This window comes from Bufo gargarizans, chromosome 11 (genome assembly GCF_014858855.1).
Source record: "Bufo gargarizans isolate SCDJY-AF-19 chromosome 11, ASM1485885v1, whole genome shotgun sequence".
In the NCBI taxonomy this organism is placed as follows: domain Eukaryota; kingdom Metazoa; phylum Chordata; class Amphibia; order Anura; family Bufonidae; genus Bufo; species Bufo gargarizans.
Genome location: NC_058090.1, coordinates 27,326,142 through 27,344,090, shown reverse-complemented (window position 1 = coordinate 27,344,090; position 17,949 = coordinate 27,326,142). Strand labels below are relative to the sequence as shown.

At 45.8% G+C, this 17,949-nt stretch overlaps 1 protein-coding gene across 2 annotated transcripts in view; it reads right to left on the bottom strand.

Moving 5' to 3' along the window:
* Positions 1–7,212: 7,212 nt before the first annotated feature.
* The window catches only part of TRMT61A (tRNA methyltransferase 61A), a 46,485-nt gene continuing 35,748 nt past the window's right edge, over positions 7,213–17,949 (bottom strand). For both annotated transcript variants that reach the window (XM_044271649.1, XM_044271648.1), the window contains exon 4: positions 7,213–7,655. In XM_044271649.1, the coding sequence (XP_044127584.1) occupies positions 7,321–7,655 (335 nt within the window). In that variant the 3' untranslated portion in view covers positions 7,213–7,320. The remainder of the gene's footprint in view (positions 7,656–17,949) is intronic.

Genomic DNA, 17,949 nt, shown 5'->3' with positions numbered 1-17,949 from the left:
AATATATTTCGAACATTATCTATGCTGTTCTTTACAAGCAAACCCTCTATGCAAAAAGTCTTTTACCTCAGGTGTACCCCACCGCCTCATTTCTATGCAGGGCTGCAAAGGAAAGGATGCGGTGATCCCCCTCCCCTGCAAGAGGAGAGGTTAACTCGAGGATGACCGCAGTGCATAATAATCCCGGTTTATATAACACACTGCCCGGTCAGGTGAAGCCTCTTCTCTGCATTGCATAACCAGATTTCCATCCCCTCTGTATTTAATGGGTTTCGGCCTCTTCATCTACCGTTATATAACTCCGGTCACCACCTCATTTCAGTTCCTGAAAATTGGCCGGAATAGAACAGCGATCAGATGTAATAAAAGATTTTACAATTCTATTCATGTTGCTCTGTACAAAAAAAAAATAATAATCTGCTTTTTGCAATAAACAGCAAGGCCTAGAGGCGAATCCGATAAGAGTGAGATGCTAGAAGGGGCTGCAGTGGGTGACACATCAGAGGATCAGCCATAGGTATGGCTCCGGTTAGATCAGATATACGTAATAGAATAAATATAACCTGGTTGCTATGGGTTATAGTGCCGTCCACATGTCTAATTTTATTACATGATACGTTTTCCAGCCTGCAAGAATATTTCTGCGGAAATGAGAAGTGCAATGCTGGTCTATAATCAGTTTACAGGCCACATGCAATTGATCATTGGTTTTATAAAGGCTATAGTCAAAAAAAAAATTAAATATTCGTTGGATCCTAAAATTAAGCGACTTTGTACATAGTTTTTATTAAAAATGTCCTACAATTTTTGCTCCTGCAAAGAAAAATAGTGTAACACAAAAAATACATATGGCACAAACCAACAGGCACAAGGAAAGTCCTGCAGGCCACTCCATCCGTTTTTGACGTAGTCCAATCAATCTGCGTAGGTGCGCCCAGGGAACACCCCATATCAGTGAGTGTAGATCACTCATGGGCCGGAGAGGAAGAAATCAATTCAGGAATGAAGAGAGCAGCATCCTGGATCCACAGATCTCACATGCAGCATGTATTACTGGAAGGGACTCACCACAGGAGAAAGGTCAGACACGATGAGGCCTGGCCTTCGTGCACTTAATTGCTCATTTGCACAAGGATTAAAGTACTTTTTCTCTGGAATGAAGCAATAGGTGTCATTATTAGAGATGAGTAAAGTTTTGAAAAATGAGATTCTGTTGCTTTGCCAAACTTCGACAAGAAATTTGATTAGTTACTAATTACTTCGTCAGAAATTACATTCTATTGTATGGAGTTGGTGCAATGATGGGGACAGGTGATCGTGCCGCCATTTAACCCCTAAGATGCTGCGTTCAACGCTCATCACGGCATCTGTCACTCACATTCAGCCTTTCAGGGAAGTAATACCTCATTCACTTGCTCGCGGAGAGGCCGTCTGCTCCCGTCTTGATTGAAGAAAACCCACCAAAGGACCTGCGGCGAGCGTGATGACGTCACCACGTGATCACGCCAGGCTTGCAAGGTGATCTCACCGCACGCTCCCACCGTGGTGACGTCATTCCGCTCAGCGCAGGTCCTTTGGCGGGTTTTCTTCAATCAAGACCGGAGCGGACGACCTCTCTGCAAGCAAGTGAATGAGTTATTACTTATTTTTTGCAGCCACCATTTCAGGGAAAAATTGATAAGTTACTACAAAGCGCAAGGAAATTCGGCTTTGTGACGGATTGATTTTATTTTTTTCTGAAATTCGGATCGAAGTCCACTTCGGATACTTCGATTCGCTCAACACTAGTCATTGCATTCAACTGAGCTAGCCCTACAAGGCATTGTGCCTGGTTTATCAGTGAATTTCCTGGGGACAGACTCCCTTTTAAGTTTTTCTGCCATATGGGGTAACCCTAAAACAGCACCCACAGTCTGCTCATACTGTATCTGTGTGCGCCGTACGGAGGGGCAGATTTACTAATACTGTCTGACTTTGCACGGTCTAAGAATACAAATCCTAATCATAACATTATTTTAAAAAAAAAGATTGAGACCTTTATAAATTTGGTGTATTGTAAATACTGTGCCAGATTTAAGTCAGTGTGCCAAAGTTTTGTCCACATTTCAGAACTGTATTATTTTTGCTACTAACTGAAGAGACAAAGGAGAAACGGATTGCTAATGCTGTAAAAAAAAAAAAAAAAAAGTGTTAAAGGAGTTTTCAGAGATTTTTAAATTGATGGCCTACCCTCAGGACGGGCCATCAATATGTGATCGGTGGCGATCCGACTCCCGGCACCCTTGCTGATCAGCTATTTGAAGAGGCCACAGCGCCTGTTTGCAGCTCACAAAGCACAGTACCATCCATAGGATAGGCGCTGTGCATGGTATTACAGCTCAGCCCAAGTCACTTGAATGGGACAGAGCTGCGCCTAGGCCCCGTGACCGATGAACATGACATCACTGGCTCAGGACGACGTTGCAGCGCTCACTGGAGTGCCACAGCCTCTTCCAACAGCTGAACGTGGGGGTGCAGGGAGTCAGACCCCACGATTCTGAAGATAGGCCAATCTGAAAAAAAAAAAACCTTTTAAACTGCACCACATTTATCATTGTGGCTGTTGCACCCTTAGGGCTCATGCACACGACCGTATGTATTTTGCGGTCCGCAAAAGACTGATCCGCAAAAAATACAGATGACGTCCATGTGCATTCCGTATTTTGTAGAACGGAAGAGCTGGCCCCTAATAGAATAGTACTATCCTTGTCCGTAATACTGGCAGCAATAGGACATGTTCTGTGTTTTTGCGGAACGGAAATACGGAATGGATACAGAGTAACTTTTTTTTTTTGCTGACCCATTGAAATGAATCGTTCCGTATACAGTCCGCAATAAATAAAAAAAACGGAACAGACATGGAAAGAAAATACGTTCGTGTGCAGGAGCCCTTAGGCTGCAGGTTTACAAACAATATCATTTCCGTGCTGATTTCTCTGCGTTTCCACACCAAATCTGCTCCAGCATTCACTTGTGTTACTTGCAGATTTTGTTGCAAATTTGATGCGGTTTTGACCCAGTCTCACCATTATCATTGCAATGGGTGAAATCCACACTTAAAATCCGCAGAAACAACCGACATGCAGCGGATTTCAAAATCCACCCAGCAGGTGAATTTCCGCACTTTACTTGTACTGTGTTACACTGTTGTTTTTTCCAGATAAAAATCCACATGGAAAAACCATGCGCGATCCGCAACGTGCGAATTTGCTCTTAGTCTAAGTTTACACCACCTATAAGTTGGCTTACCTTTACTCCAAAAATGCGCCACAATTTTGGCACGCGAAGATGCAATTAAGCCACGCCCTTGTCGGACAATGAATAAAAAGGTTAGAAACACCCGATTAAGACTACTTTCACACTTGCGGCAGAGTGATCCGGCAAAACGTATGCCAACTGATGGCCTTAGTAAGGCTCCTTTCACACCTGCGTTCAGGTGCCCTGAACGCAGCCGTCTGGCCCTAATGCATTCTCAGTGGAGGCGGATCCACTGAGAATGCATCCGCCTGCCAGTGCTCAGCCTCCGCTCAGTGAGCGGACACCTGAACGCGTGTCCGCCTGGCCGTGCGGATCCGTTCCGACTTACAATGTAAGTCAATGGGGACGGATCCGCTTGAAGATGACACCATATGGCTCAATCTTCAAGCGGATCCGTCCCCCATTGACTTTCAATGTAAAGTCTGAACGGATCCGCTCAGGCTACTTTCACACTTAGAAAATTTTTCTAAGTATTAATGCAGACGGATCCGTTCTGAACGGAGCCAGCGTCTGCATCAATATGAGTGGATCCGTTCAGAACGGATCCGATCGAACGCAGGTGTGAAAGTAGCCTAAGACTGATCAGGATCCTGGTCAGGTATTTTTAAGACTGATCAGTCATCCGGGAAAACGGATCCAACATTTATTTTTTTCGGTCTGCGCAAGGACGGATCCGGCACTAATACATTCCTATGGGAAAAAAAATGACGGCATTCAGGCAAGTCTTTTTTTCGCCGGATGTAAAACCGTAGCATGCTACGGTTTTCTCTTTTGCCTGATCAGGCAAAATGACTGAACTGAAGACATCCTGATGCATCCCGAACGGATTGCTCTCCATTCAGAATGCATGGGGATAAAACTGATCAGTTCTTTTTCAGCATTGAGCCCTTTTGACGGAACTCAGTGCCAGAAAATAAAACCGCTAGTGTGAAAGTACCCTAATGCTGAGCAAAGCATGAACACCAGTTTTTTGGGCCCAATTATATATAAAAAAAAAAAAAAAAAAAAAAAAACCTGTTGCATTTTCAACAGCAAGTGCTGTATTACACCAGGCGATCAGGCAGACGATTGTCGGAAAGGAAACTATTACTTCCCAGCAATCGCCTGCTCGTCAGTGGAGGAGACCGCTGCTATTACATGCAGCAATCTCCTCCCCAGTACAGAAAGTAGTGATCGCTAATGCCATCGCTCGTTCCTATACTGATCATTATTTGCCAGAAGCAGGTCGTGATTAGACAGCACAATCTGCTGCCGGCAAGTGATGATTTTTGAACCTGCTGAAAGATTGCGACTGACCATAGAATGAGCTCATTGGGGTAATCTGCGGCAGTATTACACTGCCAGATCATTGCTAACTAGAGTTTCTGCGAACACTTATCAGCGTTGATCTGCCCGACAATCGGCTGGTGTGCAGCCTTAAGGCTACATGCACACGAACGTTGTTTGTTTACTGGTCCATTCCGTTTTTTTTGCGTATAGGATGCGGACCCATTAATTTCAATGGGTCCGCAAAATTGTGTGCTGTCCGCATCAGTATGTCCGCGTTCTGTAGCCCTGCAAAAAAAATAAAAAATAGAACATGTCCTATTCGTGTCCGTTTTAGGCATTGTTACAATGGCCCTGCAAAATCCGCAAAAAAAACGGGTTGCATCAGTTTTATTTTGCGGACTGCAAAACACATACGGTCGTGTGCATGTAGCCTAAATCTGCCCCAGCGTTTTACATTCTCATGTATTCCAGAAGAAAAAGAAAAAAAGTCACGCTGTACGCTATATTCAGAGCAACGCTGAAACTGGCACCGTCATCCCATACTATTGCCCCACCTGCCCATTAATGAGTGTTATTTCGAGTAGGGGGCATCACTAGTGTGCAAGGACATCAGATACCCCTATGTAGCTCTAGATGGATGTTCTGCTGAATATTCGCGTACACGTCCCTCTGGAGAATAGCACTATACACTGACGCTGTGCAGGTCCCAGGCTGGAGAAATCCTGTGCTTCTGGGATGCTGTATACACTAATATGGAGAAACGCCATCCTAGAACGATGCCTTATGAGGCTATAATGCAAGGCCTGTCACTAAATAAGGAAGGAGAGACGCTAAGGTGATCCCCCTGCGGCTACGGAATCAGAGCCAGAACCTTCAGCGTCCTGAAGGCGACATCTGGGGAGTACAGAATGTATACCGTGGAGGTCGGGGCAATACCATACATAGCAGGACATGCAGCACTGAATCTGACGTGACGCCCGCACAAACAGCAAAAAAATCTATCTGATCTGGACTGAACCCAGGTGCCAGGCTGCAATGGGCACTACTGGAGAAGTAGGCGACGGCTGTTGTGATTAGCGAAGGAGAAGGGGTGACCGCTGTGACTACTGGGGACGTGGAAAGGAGAGTACCTCTGCTGTGACTAAGGCAGAGTGTGAAGGGGGACACCAATTTTACTACTAGACAGGACGTGGAGGCACATACTACTAAGGCGAGCTCAAATCTGAGTACTGGGGAGAGGAGGGAATCTTACATAGCTCCCGTCAGCAGAGTCAACCCTATTAAACCAGTCATACAGCTTGAGAGGGTTGATCTTGCTGATTAAAATTGATATGACTGCTGTGACTAAGGGTTCATGCACACAACGTATTTTCTTTCCGTGTCCGTTCTGTTTTTTTGCATGCAGAACCTTTCAATTCAATGGGTCCGCAAAAAACAAACAAAAAATTAAAATAAAGTCACTTTGTGTGCATTCCGTTTCCATATGTCCGTATTTCCGTTCCACAAAAAGATAGACCATGTCCTATTATTGTCCGCATTACAGACAAGGATAGAACAGTACTATCAGGGGCCAGCTGTTCCGTACCGCAAAATACAGAATGCACACGGACGTCATCTATAATTTTTGCGGACCGCAAAATACATACGGTTGTGTGCATGAGCCCTAACGGGGAGGCCGACTGAAAAAGATGCAAGACAAAGTTAGTAAGGGTAGAGTAGGGGACACCATTTTTACTACTTAGAAGCTTTAAAGGCACCCGTCAGAAGGATCAACTGTATTAAAATCAGGCATTCTGCTTGATAGGGTTGATCCTGTTGATTAAACGGCTGTTACTAAGGGGGAGAGTGACAGTGACTAGAGGGAAAAGTGCAAGACAAAGTTAGTATGTGTACAGTGGGGGGCACCATTCTAATAAGGTGAGCTCAAATCTGACTACTGGAGAGGTAAAGCTGGAGCAGCAGTCAGCAGGACCGACCCTATTAAACCAGTCATGCACGGCAGGGGTTTATCCTGCAGATTTAAAATTGGTTTGGGTTTGAGGGGAAAATAAATAAATAAAAAAAAACACAAAAAAACGTATTCTTTATGCAAAGGTTTCGCTGCACCAAGAGGTGGGCCCCAGACCATCAGGGCTCCTCAGCTCTGCCCCCCCCCCAACCAAATAAAAGTAGTTTAACTTTTTATTTTTCTTGGGAACTTTGCAAATGCTCTTCACAAGACAGGGATCCTTTTAATCGGCTGGATCACCCCTACCGGCCTTGTTCAATAGGGTTGATCCTGCTCTGTAAAAGGACTTATAAAAGCAAGGCTTGCACATCCTGGTGGCTAAACAGTTCTGTCCAAAGTCCGAATCATATTAGATTATACGTGCACTAGTCCTACTAGCCACAATGCAGCGCGGCGAGGATCTAGATCTGTCTGTATCGGGGACCGCACCCTACGGCACAATTTACAGAATCACATAAGGGGAAAAAAAATGCCATCTGCCATGTAATATAATGCAGCCCACTACAGGACACAACCTCAGGGAAAGGATTATATTAATCTTCTATGGGTTTATCCCACAATTACAGTGAAACGGGCAGCATGATAAAATAAAAACATTTTTTATTTATTATGCACACTGGGGGAAAAAAAAAAAAAAAAAAAAAAAAAAAAAGGGCGCGCTGGTGTCCATGGGGGAGAGGGGAACGCCCCCGACTGTACACCAGTCTCTGCCATCCCAGGTCACACGACACTATATATGGAGCTTCCTAATGACAGATTTCTACAGGAATGCTTAAACTCTTGGTGGCGAAGGTCAGGTACCCGGTATGACCCACGGTTTCTCTGGGTGAAATGCCACTCTTCAACAAGGCGCAGCCCTGCTGGGACCCAGAGACTGGCTTGGATGCATCTCCACTCTCGGGGTTTCCTTTCTCTTCTACGGCTTTTCCAAAATCTGGGATTTGCAAGCTGACTGTCCGTACATCGTATGTCCGGAGGAGAATTTCCAAAGTGTTGATCTCTGCAAATCCGTGTTCATTCAGGGCCAGACACGTCCTCTGCACTTGCTCAATACAGGGAGAAAAGGAGCAGAGTCTGCCACCTGGAACAGAGAAGAAAAGACAAATTAAAGGGGGGCGGGTTCTTACAATGTTTAGGGGTGATCGACTGACATGATTAAAGTTTGTAGTATCTAGAACTTTAAATTCAGCTCCTACTGCATTTTTTATGTATGTGGCTTAAAGGGGTTGTCCACTTAAAGGGCACCTGTCAGCGGATTTGTACCTATGACACTGGCTGACCTGTTACATGTGCACTTGGCAGCTGAAGGCGTCTGTGTTGGTCCCATGTTCATATATGTGCCCGCATTGCTGAGAAACAGGATGTTTTAATATATGCAAATGAGCTTCTAGGAGCAACGGGGGCGTTACCATTACACTTAGAAGCTCTGCTCTCACTGCCACACCCTCTGCACTGACAGGACCAGGTGTGATGACATTTTACCGTCTGGCCCTGTCAAAGTGCAGAGGGGGCAGCAGTTGCAGAGAGCAGAGCCTCTAGGTGTAATGGTAACGCCCCTGTTGCACCTAGAGGCTCATTTGCATATATTAAAACATAATTTTTCTCAGTAATGCGGGCACATATGAACATGGGACCAACACAGACGCCTTCAGCTGCCAAGTGCACATGTAACAGGTCAGCCAGTGTCATAGGTACAAAACTGCTGACAGATGCCCTTTAAGACCATTCTTTTGTTAGAAGAGTACCTTGATTTTAAAAGAGATCTCCATTTTAGAAAATCCCTGCTCAATAGATGGATACCTTGATAATCTATTTTTTTTTTACCAAAAGTTTAGAAAGCTATAACAAACTGAGTGATACTGACCCTTATCGATACCCGCTGCTTCCTGGGACCCCCGCCAGTCTCTGTATCCTGGTCTTCAATACAGACGTGTGACCACTACAGCCAATCATATACAGATGTTGAAATGTCATTGCTGGAGGCCAGGATACAGAGAGAGAGTGGGGGGGAATCGGTAAGGAGAGTTTGTTACTCTATAGCAGGGGTAGGCAACCCCCGGCACTCCAGCTGTTGTAAAACTACAACTCCCAGCATGCATACTGGCTTTGCTCTTCTAAGAACTCTCATAGAAATGAATGGAGCATGCTGGGAATTGTAGTTTCACAACAACCGGAGTGCCGAAGGTTGCTGACCCCTGTTCTATAGCATTGTAAGCTTTAAGACTCTGAAAAAAAACCTTAAGACGATCAAAGGGGGTCCCACTGTTGGGACTCCTAGCTATAACTGTAATCTATGGAGGAACGGGCTGCAAGTGTTCAATTTTCCAGCAGCGCCACCATAGGAGAACTACGACCATGTCGCATGGCCTTGGTGGAGCTCAGCCCCATCATAGTCGTGACGTCATTGGCCTTCAAGAAGCAGAGAGACGGCGACGGCGCTACTGCCTTCTCAAAAAGCTGATCAGCAGGGATCCCAGGTGTCGGACCCCCGCCAATCAGATACTGATAACCGATCTAAAGGTTAGATCATCAGTAAGAAAACGGTATAATTCAGCATGAAAAACTAGTTACTTTTGTAATTTACTTACTGTAACAAAAAAGCTCCAGTTGTAAGATATTCTATGAAATTCATTATAACGGCGCCCCCTGGTATTCAATCTGTATAGCAATGTGCACATTCACCTAATGAAGTGGTCGCACATGCTCAGTTGCATCCTACAATTGCCACAAGCCATATCCACTGTTAGAAGCTGTGACAGTTACAGGAAGAGCGCTGCAGAAGAAAGGCCAACCCTATAGAAAGTGTACGCCCCCTCCCTTCCCCCACAGAAAGGACATGCCCTGCGAGATGCCAGCCTGGAGAGAATCTAGCAGACCAATCTATGTGGAGACCGTCCCTGTGAGGTACCAGGCTGGTTCTAGGTTTGTTAGAAAGATTGCCAGGTACTATATGATGTCTCATTTTAATTTTTTTATCAATCGTGGAAGAACCCCTTTAAAGGGAACCTGTCATCAACTTTATGCTGATCTCACTGAGGGCAGCATAAAATAGTGACAGAAATGCTGATGTCAGCGGTGTGCCACTGATGAGCTAAAAGTAAGCGGTTGCCGAGAACCAGCATCAAAATCATTGCAGCCCAGGCCTTGAAAAGAGTCACATCTACCTGAGAAGAGTCCCGGCCACCTGAGAAGAGTCCTGGTTATTCATGAATCTCCTGCTCTCCTGCCCACCTGCTGATGACCGACAGTCTTTACCTAGTTTTCTCCCTTCTTCTCTAGGAGAGAACTGCCAATCATCAGCAGATGGGCGAGAGCAGGAGATTAGGAATAACCAGGACTCTTCTTAGGTAGATTTGACTCTTTTCAAGGCCTGGGCTGCAGTGATTATTATGCTGGTTCTCGGCAACCGCTTACTTTTAGCTCATGAGTGACACACCGCTGACATCAGCATTTCTGTCACTATTTTATGCTGCCTGAGTGAGATCAGCATAAAGTTGATGACAGGTTCCCTTTAAAACAGTCCCAATTGATATGAGCTGCCCGTCTGTGTAATGAATGGACAATCAAAGTCCTCCAGAGCAAGAGATGTTCTGGATAACCACAGAAATGAGTGGAGAAAGCCATGCACATGGTCACCTCTCCTCACCAGACAGGACTGAGGTTGGGGGGAGATAAGTGCGGGTCCAAGTGCTGGGGCCTGCATCTGCATCCTGTGAATATGCCATAAGTGTACAAGAGAGGGACGGATCTTTAAAGACCATTTGCGCTAAAAAAAAAAAAAAAAAAAAAAGCCTCCCCAGTTATCAAAATTTTTCTATATTAGGTTTCCATATTTCTCGAGAACGAAGAGCTTGAAAACGTTTCTCCCGCCAAGCCACGTACACGAATGTGTCTCCTGTCTCTTTACATATTAAAAATTGTGAAGTCTTTATCCACTGTAAATGGGGAAACATTATAGCCACTAACTTAAAGGGGGTATTCTGGTTGTTTCAAGTTATACCCCCCTATCCACAGAATAAGGGCTAGCTATTTGATTGGTAGGGGACCCCTCATACCCCACAAAATGAATATCGCCACAGGTCCAACATGAGCACTGCCGCTGCACTCATCTCTCTGCGACCTTCTTGAAAAAGTTGAGCGCTATTTCCGACAGTCCTACCTCTGGGATCACCACTAAAAGCAAGAATGTACCCCGCAGCCCCCTTCCCAAAATGTGAGGAGCTGCAGGTCCAGCATGGGCATTGCAGCTCCATTCATCTTTATGGGACTGTCGGAAATAGTCGAGTACAGCACTCAACTATTTCAAGAAGGTCCCATAGAGATGAATGGAGCGGCAGTGCTCATGCTGGACCTGCGGCGATATTCATTTTGTGAGGTCCTGTGGGGTCCCAGTGGTGATAACCAGTGTTGAGCGAATTTGTGTTTTAAGTTCGGCGTCTAAAATTCAGGTTATCGAAGAATCGCGTTATGGATTCCGCTACCACGGACCATAACAGAATTTAGAATCCATAACGGGATTCTGCAATAACCCGAAGCTGAACTTGACGCCGAACTTAAAACACAAGTTCGCTCAACACTAGTGATAACTTGAAGTTACCAGAACACCCCTTTAAGGAATATGTATACATAAGCACTACGTTACAGGCAACTTTTCGATGTCACTGCACTTTCCCTTTAAATATCATCATCTTCGAATGAAGAGTACGAAGTCGGCTTTGTCGCGGCATGTCCTGTAAACACAGCCGTGTGAGCCCGGCTTGATTACTTTTCGCGGCCAGCGCCACCGTAAATCTGAAGCTCAGACATCTATTGCTAGAGGATAATTAGAATCCTACACAAAACAAACCAAGAAAGGAATAATTCAGCAGCCAAGCGGATCTGAAACGCAGAGCTGAGAGAGCATTGGGATTCCACGCATGGCTTCAGTCTTCATAAATATGGAGGCATCTAATCAATGCTTCCTCCACAGACATCTAGTGCATTATAAAGGAGGAGAAAACGCTACTGGAAATCAAGTTTCCCAGCATTTTTTTAAAATTTCTAAAAAATTTGAATAAAAATTCTGGGGCTGCACAAACCAAAGTTTTAACCACCCATTAACAAAATAAGCGTCACCTCCTGTCTCTAACGCCCCACTTGTCCTCGCCTAGTAATATACCCGTGGCCGAGCTGAAACTAAATGGTTAAAAAGGGGGGATACTGTGGGCGGAAACAGCGGTCTTACGTATACATCCATCATGAGGCCAATGATGTGACCTATTGGGGTGTAAGGTTGGTTTCATAGTGAATTGTAGGAAAACGCTATTTTTGTGATGTTTTTTTGGGGGGGGGGGGGGTCATAAATTCCACAGTCAGATGTTACAGTAAAGGGGTTTTCCAATCTGATGACCTATCCTCACAATAGGTCATCATTAATATCATATTGGTGGAGCTCCGACTCTTGGCACCCCCTCCGATCGACTACTTTGGGCACCAGAAACTATACAGTGAATAGAAATGGAAGCAGAAGGCTCCATCCACTGTGGCGAAGAATGGGAGCTGAGCCGCAGTACCCGGGCCGGTTGCTAGACAGTGGCTGGAGCCTTCTGCTTCTGGTGGCTGCCCGAAACAGCTGATCGTGGGGGTGCTAGGTGTCAGACCTTCACAGATATGATGACTAGTGATGAGTGAAATCGGGGCATGTGCCGTTCGTGGCCGGGTACAGTGTGAAGGGTCTTTGGGAAGAGATTTTTAGTACAAGTTGTTCTCACTGATGAATTAGACATGGTCTACAAAACCATATCATGATGCTGCAACCCCCCACCCTCCATGATCTATTTCCATACCCAGGTACCTAGAATGAAAACGGGAGGCAGTTTTGTTTTTTGTCTTCTGCGTGGTTTTAGAAGGAGCTCAAGCAAGGTCGAACAAGTTCATTTCGGTTAGCGGGAGCTTCTGATCAAAGTCTAATCTGCAGATTTGTAGCTGAAATAATCAAAGAAATTATTGTGGAGAACATCACAGCTTTGCTCTCCTGCTGAAAAGCACCAAGTACAAAACATTGTAAATGTGCTGTGACTTTGATCAAGCAAAAAAAAAAAGTGATAACAAAATATAATCTGAAATTAACCCAACTAGAAAATGTTTTGTAAAGTTATGAACTCGAAAACCATAATGAATACCCAACGGACCCCACAGTGAATGGGATCTTTCAGGACCCAGTTGGTGGCCTTACCCTAGACCCGGTGCTTCAGTTTCATTTATTTTTTCCATTTGTAAGTACCAGGACAGAAAGACGTAAATGCCACAGATGTGAAACTAATCTTAGTAAATCTGCCCTAATATTTTTTTATTCCTGTATGAACCCTTTAATTCCATCGGTGACGTGTCACGTTCATTCCAGACTGTTCCAGAGGACATTGGTCCAGTTAGACCCGTGAACGGAGACTGGGAACTAGCTCATATGTGAAAGGACCACTACTATTAGGAGGGTGAAAACCAATTTGTCACTGACTTGTGAATTCCATTACTGGAAATTTAGCATCTGCCAAGTGGAGAAGCCCAACAATCTCATGGGCATGGGAGCAGTTCAATTATCCTCCAATTGGTGGGCCCCCAGGAACCTCATGGTTATGGGAGCATCCCTATTGTCTCCTAAGTGTTGGAACCCAACAATCTTATCGGTATTTGAGAAGTGCAATTAACCTCCAAGTGGTGGACCCCACTAACCTCATGGTTATGGGAAAAGCCCTGTTGTCCCCCAAGTGGTGAAACCTAACAATCTCATGGGTATAGAAGCAGTCCTAATGTCCCCCAAGTGGTAGACCCTCAACAAACTCATAGGTATGGAAGTAGTCCAACTGTCCCCCGAATGGTGGATCCCAGTAATCTTACGGGTATTGGAAAAGGCCAATTGTCCCCCAAGTTGTGAATTCCAGCAATTTCATGAGTATTTGAGCAGTCCAGGTGTCACCCAAGTGGTGGATCCCACCAATCTCCTGAGTACAGGTGCAGTCTAATTGTCCCCCAAGTGGTAGACCCCAACAATCTATTATAGGCACAGTCCAATTGTGCACTGAATGAAGGATCCCAGCAATCTCATGGGTATTGGAACAGTCCAAGTGTCCATCAAGTGGTGACCTCATGGGAGCAGTCCAGTTATTCCTAACACTTGGGATGTTGCAAAGTTGAATTTAAACCATAAAAACTTTACGATGGAGATACTCTTATCTCAAAGAAACTTATAGTTGGGGCAAATAAGATACCCTGGAGGTACAAAGAGTCCTAAAGAAGTGTCCTTTTAGGTTGATGGCCTATCCTCAGAAAAAGACATGGGGAAGGGGGGGAATCCATTGCAAAATGGATGAAGCTGTGTAGTTCTGGTGCTGGAGATACTGCACAACAGCTAATGAGCAAAAAACAGTGCCCCACCTGCTCACAGGTTGTATGTGGTATTGCAGCTCAGCCCTGTTCACTGCAGTGGCGCCGAGTTGCAATTCCAGACAAACCATGGACAGTTGAGGTGCAGTTTCTGGAAGAAAGCAGCCATGTTTTTCCAATTAAAGACAACCCAACAGAATACTTGGCTTCATGAGAGTTCCCTTTAAGGATGCATGAGCACAGCGTCTAGGACTAAAACAGGAACAAACAATGGGAGGTGGAAAGATCAGGGGTTATAACCTGCTTAATTCAGCTGAAAATTTGGGTTAGGGGGCCACCACCCCCTGTGTGAACAAAGCCCATGTGATGAAACCCATTCACAAAACAAAGACTCAAGCGAACAGCCGGTCTACCCCAGTGTACGACAAGGTTAACAGCAGACGACCTACAGTCTGACAACCGCTACATGCAGTGTAGGAAACGTCCTAATGTCAACCTACAATGTGCTCTTTGTCCTGAACGAAATTCAAGTGTGCTCGGATGAGAATATTGGGGGAAGGGATTCACTCTTCATAGAGGTTTGCTGGCCTAGAGCTACAAATGACGGCCTATTCCAAAGCTTAAGCCCCCCCCCCCCCAAAAAGACTATTGTGAGCTGAACGCGCCGTTATTTGGCAGTTTGAGAATCTAATGTGTATGTGGAGCTTCCGGTTCTCCCTCGACAGATGATGTCAGGGGAGAGAAGGATCGGGAGTGTTAAAAGTCAATGCCCGATCTTTTTGTTCTTCCCGGAGATGAGCTGCCCGACAGCGTCTCTTTCCTCTCCACAATAAAAATATGTACGCGCTCGGCTGAACAAAGCACATCGTTTATAAATCGGCATTATTAAAGGGATTATCCAGGAAATGGAGAGCCCAGCCTCTTCAAACAGCTGATTGGCGGGGGTCCCAGGTGTCAGACCCCCGCCGATCAGATATCGATGGCCTATCTTGAGGATAGGTCAAAATTAATTAAGAGATAGCCCCTTTAAAACTTACAATAAAGGGCCACACTGCACAACAGCATCTGGAGTCCATTGGGTGCCTGTCATACGGAGATGCATGTAGTCCACAGGATAGAGGACTGATGTATGCTCACCGAGGGTCCGAGTGCTGAGAACCCCCCAACAATCATAAGAATGGGGGTTCCATGTCCCCTGTTAATGGAGCAGTGGCCACACGTGTGGTACACCTCTATTCGGTCACTAGAGGATGGTCTGAGATTGTTGAAGACAGTGCTTGACTCAGTCCCACAGACTACGAATAGAGCAGTGTCCCTCTCGGCGACAGACTGCAGGGAATAAAAGGATTGGACTGTTGGATTACAACACGTCTGATCCTTTGTCCCATGAGAGATAAGCCACCACTAGAGGTATATGACAGTGGCTTATAACCCTCTTGTAATTGAGAACACTTGCATGGTTGGCCGAGTTGGGGGGGGAATCAATGGGTATATCCCTATATCCCAGGAACATAGCATTAAAGCCACAGACGGGCCCGTTGCATTCATGTGAACCATCCCCACTGTCTATGGCCTCCTTGGGATTCTCATTTATTACATCAGTGGAAACAGAACCTCAGATGACGACATTTTCTAAATGGAGCCAACACGGTTCTTGAATATGCAGTAATTCGGTAAAAGCCCTGATGATTCCTAGTCCTGCAAATGCGTGACCGCTGAAAAAGCACATTAAAAAACATGACGGCCTTCTTCTAGAAGCGTGTCACACCTGTTCATGGGTAGTGTCTGAGATTTAAGCTCAGCTCCATTAAAGTGACCGAGTCTAAGCTGCAATACCACATACAACCTGCAGACAGGAGGGGCGCTAGAAGAAAGCAGCCATGTTTCTCTAATCCTATACAGCGCCCCCCCATCAGGTCTGGTTCTGGATACATGTCTTTCACTTTGTCGTCTTTCGCTTATCATAGAAAATGTATTTTTCCCTCCATTATAGAAACCCTACACGTCGCTGCCCACGCAGCAATTTCAGAACAAAGCCCAATATGTCTAGCAGTATAATATTGTTCTGCGCATATGTGAAGTTACATGAACGTCTGTCTCCCGGGTAAGTGTGGTCCACCATCGGACCTGCAACGCCCCGGTCAAGGTGGTCACTGAGCTCTGAGGAGCAGTTGTGTGGTGCATGGAGGGCATTTCTGCACTGGACACATGTGGTTATATCTGGAAATATAACATCAGGTTGGCCTCCATGACCCGAGCCTTCTTGGCACCACCACCTTCCACGCTCAGAAGATAGGATACAGCAGAGGTGAAAGGTCTCTGCTACACGGGCACATTTTCCGGTTCCTTTAAGAACCTCATTGACTTCAGTGGGATTCTTCTGATGGCAAATGCCACACAATGTCCACCCGGCAAAAAGAAGAAAATAATTTTTTGGGATTGGACCTTCATAGTCTGGATTAAAGAGGCCATCTCTGAAATCCCTTTTCATGACACGTCATGGGTGCCCCGGTTCTAGCACCAAACTCCCGTCTCCTCTGCTTCTGGTCACATGCATGTCACTGTTGTCGGGCACTCAAGCAATGGTAGCGGGCACATGGTGCGACTGCACTTGTGAGGCGTGCTGCCAGATGCTGCGCCCAATTTATGAAGAGGTGTACGCCACGTAATAAGTTAGGCGTAGTATCCGGCGTTCCTTGTGCCAGTAAAGAGCTCAGTATTCTTTTACACCAGAGACTTTTCGGAAAAGTGGCAAGGCTGGCGGAGAAAGCCACTTGGGTAAAATTTGTTTTGCTCACATGGCATTAAAGTTGCAAAAGTGCAGTGGTATATATTAATGATAAATCTGCCCTATAATCTGCAGTGCCATATGCTGGATACTAATGGCACCCGACCACCCCACTGACTTATAATCGGGGTCAGTCAGTCCTGCGTGCTGTGCTATTCTGGTCTTCAAATGTGAATGCCATCCTAGGTGATGAGCGGCCCGGGGGTCACTGTCAAGACTTATCCGCCTGGATGAAGGGAGTACACACAAGTCTGCTGACAGCTCCGCGATTTGGATCCCTCCGAGATGACAAGTAATTTGGGAAGGAGGCGCTGAGGGAAAAAGGCAGCCATGTATTCTGTATAATCTGCCGTGCCAGCGGCTGCCAGGTACAGGCACACACTGCAGTGTATTCACAGCAGCTGCCAAACACCGAGCCTCAATCCAACGCCAGTCATCTATGCAGCCTGCTGGCATCTTATCCTAATGAGTTTGCATCTGTACCTGTCCCCAATCCAAGATGTCTGCTGAGCATGGAAGCCAAGGAGCAAGTGGGGACAACGTCCGGTTACTCCTTCATTTTCACAGCACAGATAAATGATGAAACCATCCCCGGAAATATGGAGAGGACGGTGAGGAGATTAACACCTGCAGAGATCAGCGGTGCTTGCTGCTTACCTATACCACAGATCCATCCATTTATTATAGTTATATACTGTATATTTTGCCCTATAAGACGCACCCCCTCCCCAAAGTGGGGGAAAATGTCAGTGCGTCTTATGGGGTGAATACTAATGAGCGCTTCCATTATGGAAGCGCTCATTAGTACAGGAGGAGCGAGAAGCGGTGAATTCAGCGCTCCCCGGGCTTTGTATTCACCGCTTCCTGGTCCGCCACTCGCTGTGCTGTGACTACACACAGCGTGAAGACGTCAGAGCACTGTGACCTCATGCTGTGCGCGTGGCAGGAAGAACAGGAGCTGGGTCCCCGTAGCGGCGGCGGACGGCAGGAGAGGCAAGTTGATTTATTGTTTTTGTCTGATCCGAGGTCTGAATGGGGGTCTTATCTTAGTGTCTGAATAGGGGTCCTAAGTTGGGGGTCTGATATTCTTTTTCTTATTTTCCTCCTCTAAAACCTAGTTGCATCTTATGGGCAGGTGCGTCTTATAAGACGAAAAATATGGGTAGTTAGTATTCAGAGTTAACGCCCTTCATCTGGCATTTGTTAATCCAGAAAGTCTGATACCCTG